Source organism: Oryza brachyantha, chromosome 2, assembly GCF_000231095.2.
Source record: "Oryza brachyantha chromosome 2, ObraRS2, whole genome shotgun sequence".
NCBI classification, from domain to species: Eukaryota; Viridiplantae; Streptophyta; class Magnoliopsida; order Poales; family Poaceae; genus Oryza; species Oryza brachyantha.
The window spans coordinates 6,489,329-6,503,233 of NC_023164.2; the positions used below are offsets into that span (position 1 = coordinate 6,489,329).

The 13,905-nt window shown below is 43.2% G+C and overlaps 1 protein-coding gene across 1 annotated transcript; it reads right to left on the reverse strand.

Annotated features, from left to right (window-relative positions):
* Nucleotides 1-12,758: 12,758 nt before the first annotated feature.
* LOC107303578 lies at nucleotides 12,759-13,638 on the reverse strand. Its single transcript, XM_015833483.2, has one exon. The coding sequence runs from the start codon at nucleotides 13,507-13,509 to the stop codon at nucleotides 13,171-13,173; it is 339 nt and encodes a 112-aa protein (XP_015688969.2). The 5' UTR covers nucleotides 13,510-13,638; the 3' UTR covers nucleotides 12,759-13,170.
* Between the last annotated feature and the right edge of the window lie 267 nt (nucleotides 13,639-13,905).

The window sequence follows — 13,905 nt, forward strand, 5'->3', positions numbered from 1 at the left end:
ACGGAACATGAACACCAAAGACTACTAGTAATACATTAATATGAACCAAAACAGGACTGACTATAGACAATTAGTTCATGACATAAGTGGATACATATAAAATTCAAATGACACAAAACTGGCAATTAATCAAGCTGCACAACATTCATGGCAATGGTTGCAGACTTGCAGTACATAAGCAGCAGTATCAAGCATAACGGCGAAGGTGGTTTGAGATCTGGGTCATTAGCTGAGGAGATGGTATGTCGGAGTCAGAAACTGCTACAGCCAGGACATCCCTTGCCATCCTTGCTACCGTTGGATACCTGCCACAATTCTCCTTCCACCACTTTAGGATATCAAAATCTTGTTGATCCATGGGCACCTTCTCGTCTTTCAAGTAGGCGTTGAGTTCATCGAAGCTTTCCGGTGGATTTGCATTGTTTTGTTCCAATCTTGGTTGAAGAAAGAGTTGCCAAGTGTTGTTATACACTTGCCGTGATGGATCAACATCCATTTGATTTGCATGATTAGTGTGCTCCATTTCATTTCTCTGTTCCCTTCCCTCTGTTTCAGTTCCCTGGTTCTTGTACTCCCTGAAGAGCTGATGCAAGTCTTTTCCTACCTTAGAAATCTTATCTAAGGTAGGAAAAGCATTCGTCGTGAATAATTTCCAACGCATGATAAAGTTTGTACCACCAACGTTTACTTCCACGGGTGATCCAGTTGCAGTGGTGAACAAATTTGCCTGTGTTTCTCCCGCAAACGTTCATCCCAATCAGCATCATTTATATTGTCTGTGATACTTTCAACTTTATAACCTATCGTATCACCTATAATATCACCAAAATTTGAAGCCCAAGCAAATGATATGTTGCTGGCGGATAGCAGCTTACTTTGTGTTGCATAGAGATGCGGAACAATACCATCATTGTACAATTCTTCTATGAATCGGGTCGTACTAAATAGTGATTGTGCAATACCACTAAGCTTAGTCTTAAGATTCCATTCCTCAATAGCTTTCGATAACGAATCGAACATAGAAGACCTGTAACCGTTGTAGGGTTGGATGCCGAACATCTTTTCAAATACTATCGCACAACTATCACCATATGATGGCTTGAACATCTTTATGACTCTGCTATGGAAATTCCAGTCATCATCAATGAAGTAGGCAGCCAAATACTCCATTTCCCCGTAGTCAGTGTCAGTTTCCCCAAATGATAAGCTTACCAACCCAGGCGTACGCACAAGAGCATCCTTCAGGCCGCTCATTTCATGGTCAAAGAGCTCATCGCACCTCTTCCTAGCATCGTCAGGCGACGGCATCTTGAAATCGGGCAGAGCATATGAACAAACCTTATGAACTGCTCGTCTTCCAGCAACGCTGATCTTCAGCAGCAGCAGCAGAATTCTTGAAGCTCGATCTCGGGAACGTCGGCGCGTCCTGCGAACTGTGAATCCCTGCTTGTGATGAGCCATGGCGTCCAGGACGCCCAGGCTTAGGATGCCTCACCGGGCAGGTCACTCTGTAGTGCCGGTTGAGACGCGAGGTGCCATTGCTGTAGCAGAGAAGCTCCCCGCAGTGCTTGCACTCCGCCTTCTGCTCACCCTTCTTCTCGAAGTGATCCCAACACGCTGACCGCCCCATGCTACGGACTTTTTCGTAGGTTGTCGATTTTTTGGTTGCTCCCCGCTATCTCACAATTTGAATGATGGACTCACTGCACGACAGGAATAGAAAAGATCGATGATCCTGACGAAAAGCAGGAGTTTCACATACTCAAATCGAAAACACAAGCGGTGAACATAGAGCAGATGCAGATATGGATGGTTGGAAAAAGGACCCACATCACTACTCGATCTCGTAGAAATAAGAGCGTTCACACTTTTGGGCTATAGCCTGAGCCTGAGCCTGAGCCCGAGCCCGAGCCCGAGACCGTGCTTCATGGTTATACTAGTACACGGAATCCACGTATTAGAAAAAAACAAAACATGAACTGGACTGACCATGACCCGTGGACCTGCCTAACTGGAGAAACCCTACGAAGCTCTATATTATTTTACCAGTATAATTTATTTGGATTGTCGGTTTATATATAGATATTTCGATTACTTTACTAACTATTATGGATAATATCAGTATTTATGATTTTATCAACTCTTCGTAAAATATTTTATCCTTTCATTATATCGCATCGATACCTAGCATATACTTAATGCCATAAGATTTATGGACTACACTATTGCGATAACAAATAAGAAAAATCTACTCGATGACATGCGATAGGTTTATGGAGAAGCGTGCAAGAGAAGTAAGTAATTCGCGAAAAGAAAATGTTTGGATATCACGTTAGACCTTTAACCGGACGTCGGAAGGGATTTTTGGACACGAATTAAAAAATAAATTTCATAACTCGCCTGAAAACCCGCGAGACGAATCTTTTAAGGCTAAATAATCCATCATTAGCATATATGGATTACTGCAACACTTATACACTTATGGTTAATCATGGACTAATTAGACTTAAAAGATTTGTTTCATAATTTTTCTCTAACTGTGTAATTAGTTTATCTATGTTTAATACTTTATTTAGGTGCCCAAAGATCGATGGGATGTTTTTAGAAAAAAATATTGAGAACTAACCGGGCCTAAGTGAATAGGTTAGCATGATAATCAACAAAAAAGAATCTGCGGTGCAGCGTGCGCCGCCACAGTACGTGGTGGGGTTGCACTGTCGCATGGTGGGGTGCGCGGCACCGTAGTGTGCCGCGGCATGCACATGTATATTTGTGTGATTTTCTACTTGACATGTGTATGCTTGCAAAAAAAGAAAATATACTTTTAATTTTTTTTTCTGCAATATTGCTTATATCTTCTGAGAGAGAGAGTTTTTCATTAGCCTAAGCAGATCAAGGAGGCCAAAATTTTAATTTCTCATGAGCCATTCTTGCAACCTTCGGCCCAAGAATAAACTCAGCTGGGCCTGAACCAGATCTGCCAGGCTTGCCTATGGGCCTGTTTGGTTTTGGTGCCTCGAGAGAGAAAGTTGCCTGGTCGGAGACAGAATTTTTTAAATTTTATTTAATAAATAATTTACAAAATCATATTTTCGTTTCCAAAATAGGATGGAAAGAAGACGTGCCAAGTGGGAAGAGATGTGATTATTTAATCACATGTAATACAACTTAGAAATTTATTTGAGAAAATATGCTCCACGAGGGTTTGACCTTTGATCTCTTTGATATAAGGGGTGACGATGACCACTAAACCATCCAAGAACTTGTGGTTAAATAATTGCATACGTTACACATATATGTATCAAACCGTAGTTCAACCATCCGGTTCATGGTTAGATCTTCCCGGGTGCACACATATTTTTCAATTTTCGGCAAGGGGCTAAACCGCAAAAATACCCGGCCATCGTCAGCGGCCGTCCCTGACAGCCTCCCACAGTCTGCCACGTCATCTTTCTGCCCTATAAGAGGACGGCGGAAGGTTACATTTGTAAATTTTGGAAATAAAAATCTAGTTTTGTAAATTATTTATTAAATAAAATAAAAAATATTCGTAGGAGACATGGCTATGACTAGTTATTAGCCTTGGGCACTGCGATCCAACCCCCGTGTGACAACTCCGGTTCCCACGTCACCGTTAATTATAACTGAGGGCATAGATGGAGAGGCTATCAGAGCAAATAGAAAATATGCATATAAATCTTTTTGGTTAGCTGGTTAAATGAGCAGATTGGAGAGTAGAATTTGGAGAGGATGTTAGTGATTCTCTTTGATGTAACATGTACTCCTTGTATTTTTAAATATATTATGTTATTAACTTTTGGATATGATGCCTGACCACATATCTTATTTAAAATTCTCTTTGTCAATATGCAAACATATATATCATGTTCAAAATATGTTTAATAATAAAACACGCCATAATAAAATAAATGATACTCCATCTTATTTTTTTTAATTTGATGACATTACTTTTTTTTATACGTTTGAACATTCATTTATTCAAACAAACTTATTATGTAAATATGCAAAAAAAATATAAACCATACTTAAAATTTGCTTGATGATAGAACAAATCATGTCAAAATAAATAATGATTAAATAATGTTTTTTTAATAAAACGTGTGGTTAAATACAGGTTAAAATGTCAAACGGCCGGTCCTCGAGTTCAAGCACCCTAGCAACGCAATACCAAAGAAAGACAAGCTAGGCACCACTGGCACTGGGCTTCTCGCATCGCCGACGACGTCCAACGAATGCAAATAAAGAACAAGCAGACGCCGCCGTTCCAAACTCCAAAGCGAGGAGTACTTGTATGTGCATGCGCAGAATTGAGCATCGGTCGGCTTTGTTCGAGAGGGGCGCCACTGATGGATCGATTCACACGATGTATCAGTGCATCACACGTCAGGTCCTCTTCTAGTATCCATGATCCATCCATGCATAGCTGTGTGAACTCAGTTCAATCGATCGCAATTACTTACTAGATGGAGTGTTTGGTTCATTCTGGGAACAGAATCAGGTTAGATGGATTGGATATTTGTTTGAGAGTGTGTAAAGAAATCATCAAATTAAAGTTGTATTCAACCGTTGCAACACACGGGGCAAGTTTAGGGATGGCAACGGGGCGGGTCGGGGCCGGGTTGGGCAAGAACGGCCCTGGCCCCGACCCCCGAATTCATTCCCTGTCCCCAGCCCCAAAAGCCAAACCGGGGCTAACTCCTCCCCCGTCCTCGACTCTGTCGGGTCCCCGTCCCCGAACAGGGCTCCGACGTCCTGCCAACAGTGTACACAGGGGGAGAAAAGTGAATACTCACCGTCGCCGGAGAGGGGGGCGAGGTCGCCGGCTACCGTTGCCGCCGGGTCTCCGCGCCACCGTTGCTGCTCGCACCACAGCGCCGACCTGCCACGGCCGCTGCCCGTGGCGCTGCCTTGAGGCCCTGCCGCTACCGTCGGGTCTCCGCGCTGCCGTCGCCGCTCGCACCACAGCGCCGACCCACTGCGGCCGCCTGTGAGGACGTCCCAAAGCCTAGGTGGTGCAATGCTCCGAGACATGTCAGCGCGAAATATCTGGATGGATGGGGTCTCAAATTAAACCCAAATAATTACGGTAACCATCCAACCTCATCGCAGACCCCGACATGTCTTGAAGAGGGCACTCCAAAGGCTCTAAGCCATCGGATATGAAATAGAAGACATAACCATTGGAATAGCCATGCCAGTCATCTACGTCATACGCCCGTCAACCACTCGATGGTGGCAACCAAAAGCGTACCCCAGAGACTCGATCTCAACAAAGGCATATTTCCTGGTTATCTCAACCATTTCAAACCCATCCTCATGTGGGACTAGTTGCCCAGGAATGCAACATAGTCTCACATAACTCATCTTAAGCACGATATCCAAATCATAAGTGGTTCTAAGCATAAAGCATAATAGTCTTAATAAGTTCTAAGTAATACTTGGCGACAAGCCATACATATTGGTTCATGCGGTAAGCGTGCTACCCAAAAGCCCATAGGCAAACCGGCTAGGGTAAATCCCTAGTTAGAACCATCCTGGAAATCACAAGCTGCATCAAACTCCTCATCCAAACAGTCAATACCTGCAGCAGGGTCTGAGCCAAAAACAAGTAAAAGAAAGCAAGAAATCAGTACAATAATCAAATTAATATACTGGCAAGTCGGTGACAACCCTAGCATGCTACATGTTGGCCATATTCAAGGATAAGCTGTGTATAGGTTAATTTGCATAAATGCCAGTTTTAGTTCACAACATTTTCTTAACGGAAATTTTTTTTTAACAATAGTATAGAGTTAGTAAAACTTGTAATGTAAATGAATAAATAACACGCGTCTACCTCTCAAGGTAGATCATCACCACTTACCATCATATCATCACCATTCACCGAATTTTACCCAAGTTCACCAATAAAACATTCCAACCATTTTCCAAGTTCACAAGACTTTATCAAAATCACAAACTATACTCATGACACTTCACCATGCCGCTCATGACCGTGAGCACGGCTAATCGATTAGTTTAGACTCTACAGAGTTTGTACAACTTTTAAGCCCACATGATATGGTTCGCTCTAGTTTGTCCGATACCCGTCGGTATCACCACATTCTACACATTGAGTGTGATCTAGAGGTCATAACAAAACCGTTACATTGTTTATTGTCTAGCCTTGCACCAGCCCGATGTGTGTTTTACCCACGCTACTAGCAAAGTAGCGCCACTAGGTAGCGGGCCCACGCTTTAACCTAGCGTCGTAAGGAACCCTACCCGGAATCTCTCACGAGGCACGGCACCGTTGTATTGGACAGACTATCCGCTCAAATCATCACATACCACAAGTCATTAATAAACTTCATCACAAACCATAGGAAGTTCCGATAAGTTACCAAAACCCGGTAACCCATACCCTTCGTCCTACCCAGATGCAAGGCTAAACTCTAAACAACTTAATAGGTTATGGCCAGCCCATACTTAGCACATGTGGTTTGTACTGTTTTCATTAGTTGGTGACATAGAGTGAGGTCCTTAATCGACCCGGGCGAACGCTCCCCCTATCGGTGCACATCTACTACCATATGTACACCACTCGCCGCCCAAGTCTAAAAACAAGTTTCCTCCGTTTTCTATTCACAATACTCACACATTTAAAATTCTGTCCAGCAGCATCAAAATAACCTTTTTCATATATAACATTTATCAAAATGAGTAATTTGTAAGACGGTAACCGAATATATAAGCATATAGCGGCAATATAAGCATAGCATAATCCCAAATAACACAATAATTGTATCCAAGAGTACCCTATGGTTACAACCAGCAAGGATTCAATATTTCAAGGTAGGTTATGCAGCAATTTGGTCATATCTAACATTCCCATATTTATAAAATTTCTTTTTCTAAAATTAATACTAGCTAACGTATGCATGTTTGCAATAGAATCATTTAGCCCATTAAAACATAGGATCAAAGTGGTCAAAGGAGGGGCTGACTTGCCTTCGTCCGCAAACACCTGAACCTGGTCTTCAACAAACTCACCCTCTTCTTCTTCGACGTATTGTTCCTCTATTCAAAATACGCGTATACGATAAATACAAAAATGCATAAAAACCAAAAATGCATGAAAATGCATGAGACTTATGCAGTGAGTGTGTGCTGGTCTCAGTTGCCCTCTAGTGAAGAATTTTTTATTTTATCACTTTGTTTTACAGAGATATGCATTTAATAATTAAAAAGGTTTAAAAAGGGCTAAGTTTTATTAAGCAATATTTTTGTACAGAAGTGAAGAAAATTACTTTTACAAAGTTACAGAGCATGATTTTAGAAAATTAACAGAAGTGGTTTCACAATTTTTAGAGCTATTTTCAATTTGTTATGGATTTAACAAGCTCTAGGAGACATTTAGGGAAAAACAAAAATAAAGGAAAAGTTTGTACAAAAAGTACCAATTTTTATATTTTTCTAAAATAGTTGACAGTTCCACGGATCTAACAAAACTGGTTTCACAATTTTCGGAGTTAAAATGAATTTTCTACAAAATTTTGAAGTTTTGCTTATTCTCAGCTAAAAAAATAGAAATCAGTTTTCAAAATTTAATTTCAGCCGGGCCCACATGTCAGTGAATGGCGTTTTCTGAAGTGAGGGGCGTTTTGCAGAAAGGCCCTTGTAAGATAGGAAATCAACCCGCACTCCCTTGCTACAGTAATATGTGTCTAGGCAGTTTTCGGATAGGACCCTAGCTTTAGTCGAATTCTCCGAAGGAGGTCCCTCGTCGGCTCAAACAAGGGGCAGCCATGGGTGAGTTGGATTTTCAGCTCGCCGGCGACGATCGGTGGCCTGAATCGATTCGAGCGCAAAAGAGAAAATGTAGAGGGGGTCCTTGCGCATCCGTGAGTGGTGGTGGTGAGGGAAATGGTGGTCCGTAGCCCATGGAACACGAGCAACAACAGTGGTATGTCTTGGTATGGCCATGCATGTGCTTGTAATGGCTTGGTTAGTGCATGCAAGGGCTTGTTTAGTGCAAAATAGTTAGTGCCAGAGATGTCTCAAGGTACTAGGGTGCTCACCAAGCGAAGAAACAGATGAAACGATGTCCACGGGAGCGGTGAAGACGTTGGCCGGCGGCGAGGTCGGTGACGCCCACCACGTGTTCGATAGATTGCTTCTTGGGCAAAAGAGGCACAGATGAGCTCGGCGTGATACGTAGATCACGTTCCATAGAAAGAAAGTGAGAGGGTCTCACCAGGGATGGAGAACGACGACGCCTAAGTTGCCGGTGCCGGGAAAGACGGCGAAGCTCCGAGTAACCTGGGCATGGATGCTTTTGCTCGGGCTTGGAACGTGATGGGGGGAGGATGTCCTTGCTACTGGCGCGCTGGCTTGAGAAATAAGCAAAAATAAAGTGGGGGAGTGAGAGAGAGAGGGGTGGCTAGTGAAATCATGGGGTTTCTTGGGCTCCCATTGGGCATGGAGGGTGGTGGAGGCTGTGAGGAGAGATTGAGAGGCTGCCATGTGGGTCCTAGGAGTGTGGAGCCCACTTACAAGTCATGGAAGGTTGTCTGCCAAGGATCTTTGGAGGGGATTGAAGGGAGATTTTGTGCAGCAACAAGCGTGTACTAGTGATCCTCTTGGTCGGGGGTGATGTTGAGAGTGAAAGGGCTGAAGTGGTTTTGGTTAGAAGTCTTTGGTTTAGGCTTAATAAAGGGATGAACATGGGTTGACAGCATGATTAGCAGCCGTTGACAGTGCAGTTAGTAGCTGATTCGATATTTGAAGGGAGAGAAGAAAGGGTTAAAGAGTGATCTATGGTGTGCCACTCCTCGTAGTGTTAGAGGAATGTTAGTAGAAGACTTTGGATGAAACCAAACTTCAAAAAGAGGTTTTGAAATAAATTTTACCAAGAGAGCAAGTTTGAATCTACTAAGCAGTTTTTCAGGATTTTCGAGAGATTAAAATAGATCAAAGAGATAGCAAACCTTAATGAAAAATTTTGAAACTTTGAGGGTTGATTTCTGACATACCAAGGTATTTTTCAGAATTTTTGTAGAATTTCTGGATGCACATAAATACCAAATTAATTATTTTTGTGACTCTAGGTCTATTATTGCATGTGATGATGAGATGATTAAGATCCAAAAACAATTAAAATCACTCCCAACCACATGATGCATTTAAGTTAAATTTAGTTCTCGGGTTTACTGGCTTGGGTATGTTACACCGCCACCCGTGGCGCCGCCTTGAGGTCCCGTCGCGCCGCTGTCGCTGCTCTGTTAACACCAAAATTTGGTAAATTTCCGTATTGGATTCGGGTAATGAAAGATGCAATTGCCTATAGATATTTTATCCGGAAGAGACCGAATTCAATAAGGAATCATGAAGACCAGGGCTTGGCGGCACAAATTTATCTATTAATTAGAGTTAGTTAGGATTTCTATTTCATCTCTAAGGGAGCTAGAGTCCAATCGGGACTTGTGTGTTAGAGATAGAATCTAAGTAAGAGTTTATTATTTATTTTTATCTATTAGGAGTTGTATGTCATATCCAACACGGCCTAGCCTCAACCCGACGGTATAAATATGTATGCCCGGGGTCATTGTTTTTTATCTACACCAATTAGATCAACTTCTTTCGGCGCATCGCCACCCTCTTATCCGAGGTTTTCAACTCTGGCGAAACTTAGCACCTGACGTGCGGCTGTATCGTCTCGATCTCCGACGGAGGGGTAAGTCCTACGTTTCGCCGGGCCACGGTAATCGTTTGGCTAGATTAGAACTGTCTCGGTTCGGTCTGATCTTCTAATCTAGTTGCACGATTGCTAGTTATCGTATCAGTTTTAACTTAGATCACCTTCGTGTTTTAAGTTGATCTGGTCGACCACTTTTGGCGATCTATGTTGGTTTGATATTCGCTATTTAACATATTCAATCTAGTACTGTTTCGGTTAGGTCTGATCTAGTCGATTGCGTTTGTCAGACGGTTTATATCAGATTGATATATTTTACTCATTGTTTTATCGGAGTACCAGCCGATAAGTCACCAGTCATTGGCTCATTGGTTTGATAGCAATCTAGATCTATTTAGTATCTATCCTGACATTGCTAGGTTTAATCTTAAACTGTCTTGATTTGGTCCGATCTTCTATGATTATCCTTAGCAATCTGGGCTAGGTATTTTATAGATCTTGGTTGTTTGTCCGCCGTCTATAGCCGATGATTTGAGCCGATCTACATGCTTATCATATTTACATCAATAGAGTAGCCGATTGCTTTATTGCATTATTTCTATACCAATCGGCTTGATTTAGTTAGATCAGCATTTATTTATGTTGCATAGGCTTGTGAGAATTACATGCAAATTGGTTTTAGCCGATCGTAGCACATGATTCATTGTTTATTCCAAGTAATTCGTCGGTTTGTTTATTAGCCTTATCGATCTTCACGTTTCCTATAATCATATCATGCTCGACTGCATACTGTCTTGGTTAAGTCCAATCTCTGCATGTCTAGTTCGACCTGGTTATAAAGGCTTGTCTGATCGACTAAGATTAATGAGTAACTTGACGGATTACGTTGGTCTAATATTTAATTTAAGTTTATTTCTATCAAGTTCCTAGTCGATCCAAGCTTTTTGTAGCCGATCGTTCATCCTATTGGCTAACAATTGCAGCATCAACATCCGATCGGCCGAATTATTAGTTACCTATCGGCTCGATAGCCGGTCGGCTTGTTTTACCGTTTTCTTATCAGTTGCAGGATCAAACTGATTGGCACATCCGCGCATTCTAAGATTTAGGTCATGCAGTGGAGCTGTCTAAGATTAACTTCCAGACCTTCATGTGTGACGCGTCAACGTTCACATTTTGACGTCAACACGCTCGCACCACAGTGCCGACCCGCCGCGGCCGCCCCTCCGCACCGCCGCAACCACAGCTGTCGCCACCCTGCCATGGCTGCCTCCCGCAGCGCCGCCGCAGCCGCAACAGCCGCGCCGCCGACGAGTCGGCCGCCGCCATGCGCGCTGTGAAAGAGGGAGAGGTCGAGAGGGCGAGCAGTGAGCTGAGAGAGAGGGCCAGGGATAGCTGGCTGTGGTTAGGGTTTGCTACTTTATGGGCTTTAGTGGGCTAGGCCTTATGCCTTCAATATTCTAGATTTAAAAGTCTAAACTACATTCTAGGTCCCCGTGGGTTCTCCGCGGGTACGAACCATTCCCCGCCCCTGCCCCCGCCCCCGACTAAAACCGGGGCCCCGACCCCAAATCCCCGCAGGGCCAGTTTGTCCACCGTCCCCGGCCCCGTGGTCAAATTGGCACCCCTAGGCAAGTTTGTAGTTAGATATCCAGCTGCCAATACAGATTTTAATGGGCTGGCTGGACATGAGCGGCCACCGGAAGGAACCGTTCCGGCCCAAATTAAATGGGCCGAACCTATGACACAGTATCGGTCCAGCCCAACCTCATCGGAACGCCGCGGCTCGCTGGAGCGCCGCCGCACCATGGGACACGACGGTGGTGTGGTGGACAACCATCGTGGGCAGGGGAGATAAGAGAAGACCGCAATTTTGGCCTCTTTTCGGACAGTTTTTTTTATTGTCAGTGCTGTATAATGATGCTCTTTATCTTTTCTAGTAAAATCGATGACCGAAAGTCCTTAAAAGGTTTTGGGGTGATGGTTTGGCTTGTTTAGGATAAAAGCTAAATGATATATTTATAAATAAAAAATAATTTATAAATAAAACTTTTATATATGTGTTCATAGTGATCTAAAGACTAAAAAATAAACTATGATAAAAAAACTTAAAAAATGTATTCTAAATTTATAGTTAAAAATTTAAATTTTGGCTTTTAAGCATAAATAGTAATGAAAGACTCGTTAGTGCAGCACAGAATATGGGCCCCTCTTCAAAGAAATTCTTTTGCGTTAATATCAAGGAAAAGTATTACTACCTTTTGCTTTCTGAGCTAGCTGAAGGAAAAGAAAAAAAGAAAACAAAAGCAGGGCTACTTCTCTACCGTGGAATAGGAACATTGCCGCTTGGCTTTTCTGTCACAGAACTTTCTGAATTGATGCGACCTAGCTTCTCCTGTCAGACTGAAATTGTTTGCACCAAACACGACTTAATTAACCTTCTATCAATGTTAATTAATTAGTAATTACTTGTTAATTCAATGAGACTACTTAGTCAAGGTGGTGACCAAAGCCACCCCTGTCAAACAGTACGTCAGATTAATTAGTCTTCTTCTTCTTCCTCTTGACGCTGATACTTGCTTCTGACGATTAATTCGTTGGCTGCATGAATACTTACTTGCATGGGTGACCAAAGTCCACATCGAAATTTCGCCTTCAATCCGGCATCGGTTTGACGAGCCGGCCCGCTACTCTGTCGGTGAAGAACAGGCAGTAAGTAGAAGCTTCATTTTTTTACTGTTTTGGACCTTTTTTCATCTGTGCAGTTAGAAAAGCTCACTCTTATGATTTGACAGTATTGTTAGTTAGAGTGGTTCAACTTTAGAACTTAAGAAAGAAAGCATTGACAAAAGCGAGCAAAGAGGAGGCTTGTTTTTTTTCTTGTGCCAAATAGTGTTGTATAAAGAAGAAAAAGTTCATGGAGTCTGGGGAACAGAGCAGCAAATAGAGTTGGAGATGACAGCTGTAGCAACGTAATAGCTCCAGAAATTAATTAGGACATGAGGAAAAAAAAATATAAATCCAGTTGCAATTAGAGAGCTAGAATTATCAAAAAAATGAGAAAGGAAGAAAACTGGGAAGAGCACAAGTAAAAAAGTACAAACACTGCAAGAGTAATTCTGCTTAATTCTCAGAAATACACTCTATATACAAAAAGAAAAGAAAAGAAAAAGGTAGTAAAAGATTAATTCAAAGCAGCAAAGTAGCAAACCTAGATTAATTATCCCTAGCTACAACTTCAAAGCAGCAAGTACCTCATAATTAACAAAGTACTCTAGCCATCAGGGCAAAAAAGTTAAACTAATTAAGCCACTGATCATCCCTTTCCTTGCATCCATGGCGGGCATCCATGGCTAACATGAAATCAACGAGCTCTAAGCATCATTAACAAGGTGATTTAGCTGCTGATGATGGAAGGAGGAGGTGCACATGGAGGCTCTCTCTGACAGTGAACAGGCCCAGGTGATTCAAGATCAGTAGTCGAAGCTGAAGGCGGTCAGCTCGGGGCCCTCGACGATGCTCTCCAGGCTGGGCCGCCACCCGTCGCCTCCGGCGGCGGAGAGCCCGTCGCGCTTGCGCGCCATCTCGTGGAGCACGTCCTCGAGGCGGCGGTCGCCGGCCTTGAGCTGCGCCATGAGCCACTCCAGCTCGGCCTTGGTCAGCACCATCTTCACCTTCAGCACCGACCCTGCCGAAGCCGCCGCAGCAGCTTCGTCTTCCTCCTCTCCACCGCCGCCTCCTCTCCTCCTGCTGCTACTCCTCATCGTGCCGTCTCCCACCGCCGCGCCGCCGCTCTGTAGGCAGTTGCCCATGGCCGGCCGGCGAGCTAAGCTCAAGATAACTAGCGTCTGGTTGGGCTCGCGCTAAGAATGAGGTGGTGGAGGAGTATATATTTAGCTTTTAGTCGTTGGGCTAGCTAACGATCGAAGAGAGAGTGAGCAGCATGTGGTGCGCGCCAATGGCGACCGGAGAGGAGAGGGCAATAATCCTCAGGAGTCGCTGTCTAGGGCACATGGGTGGGGACGATGCGTAGATAGGGCTGCTTTGGTGCATCCTCATCACATATACCTTTCTCTGGTTCTCTGCATGCCATGCACGCATGCTACTCAATTTGCTACTCCCTTATCATAAGATATTTCGTTTTTCAATATTATATATATATATATATATATATATAATACATATGGAAATGAAAAAGACAAGGTGCA

What these genes read in the sequence shown, in the direction of transcription:
- LOC107303578 (XM_015833483.2), bottom strand. Translation starts at nt 13,509, where the DNA reads ATGGGCAACTGCCTACAGAGCGGCGGCGCGGCGGTGGGAGACGGCACG.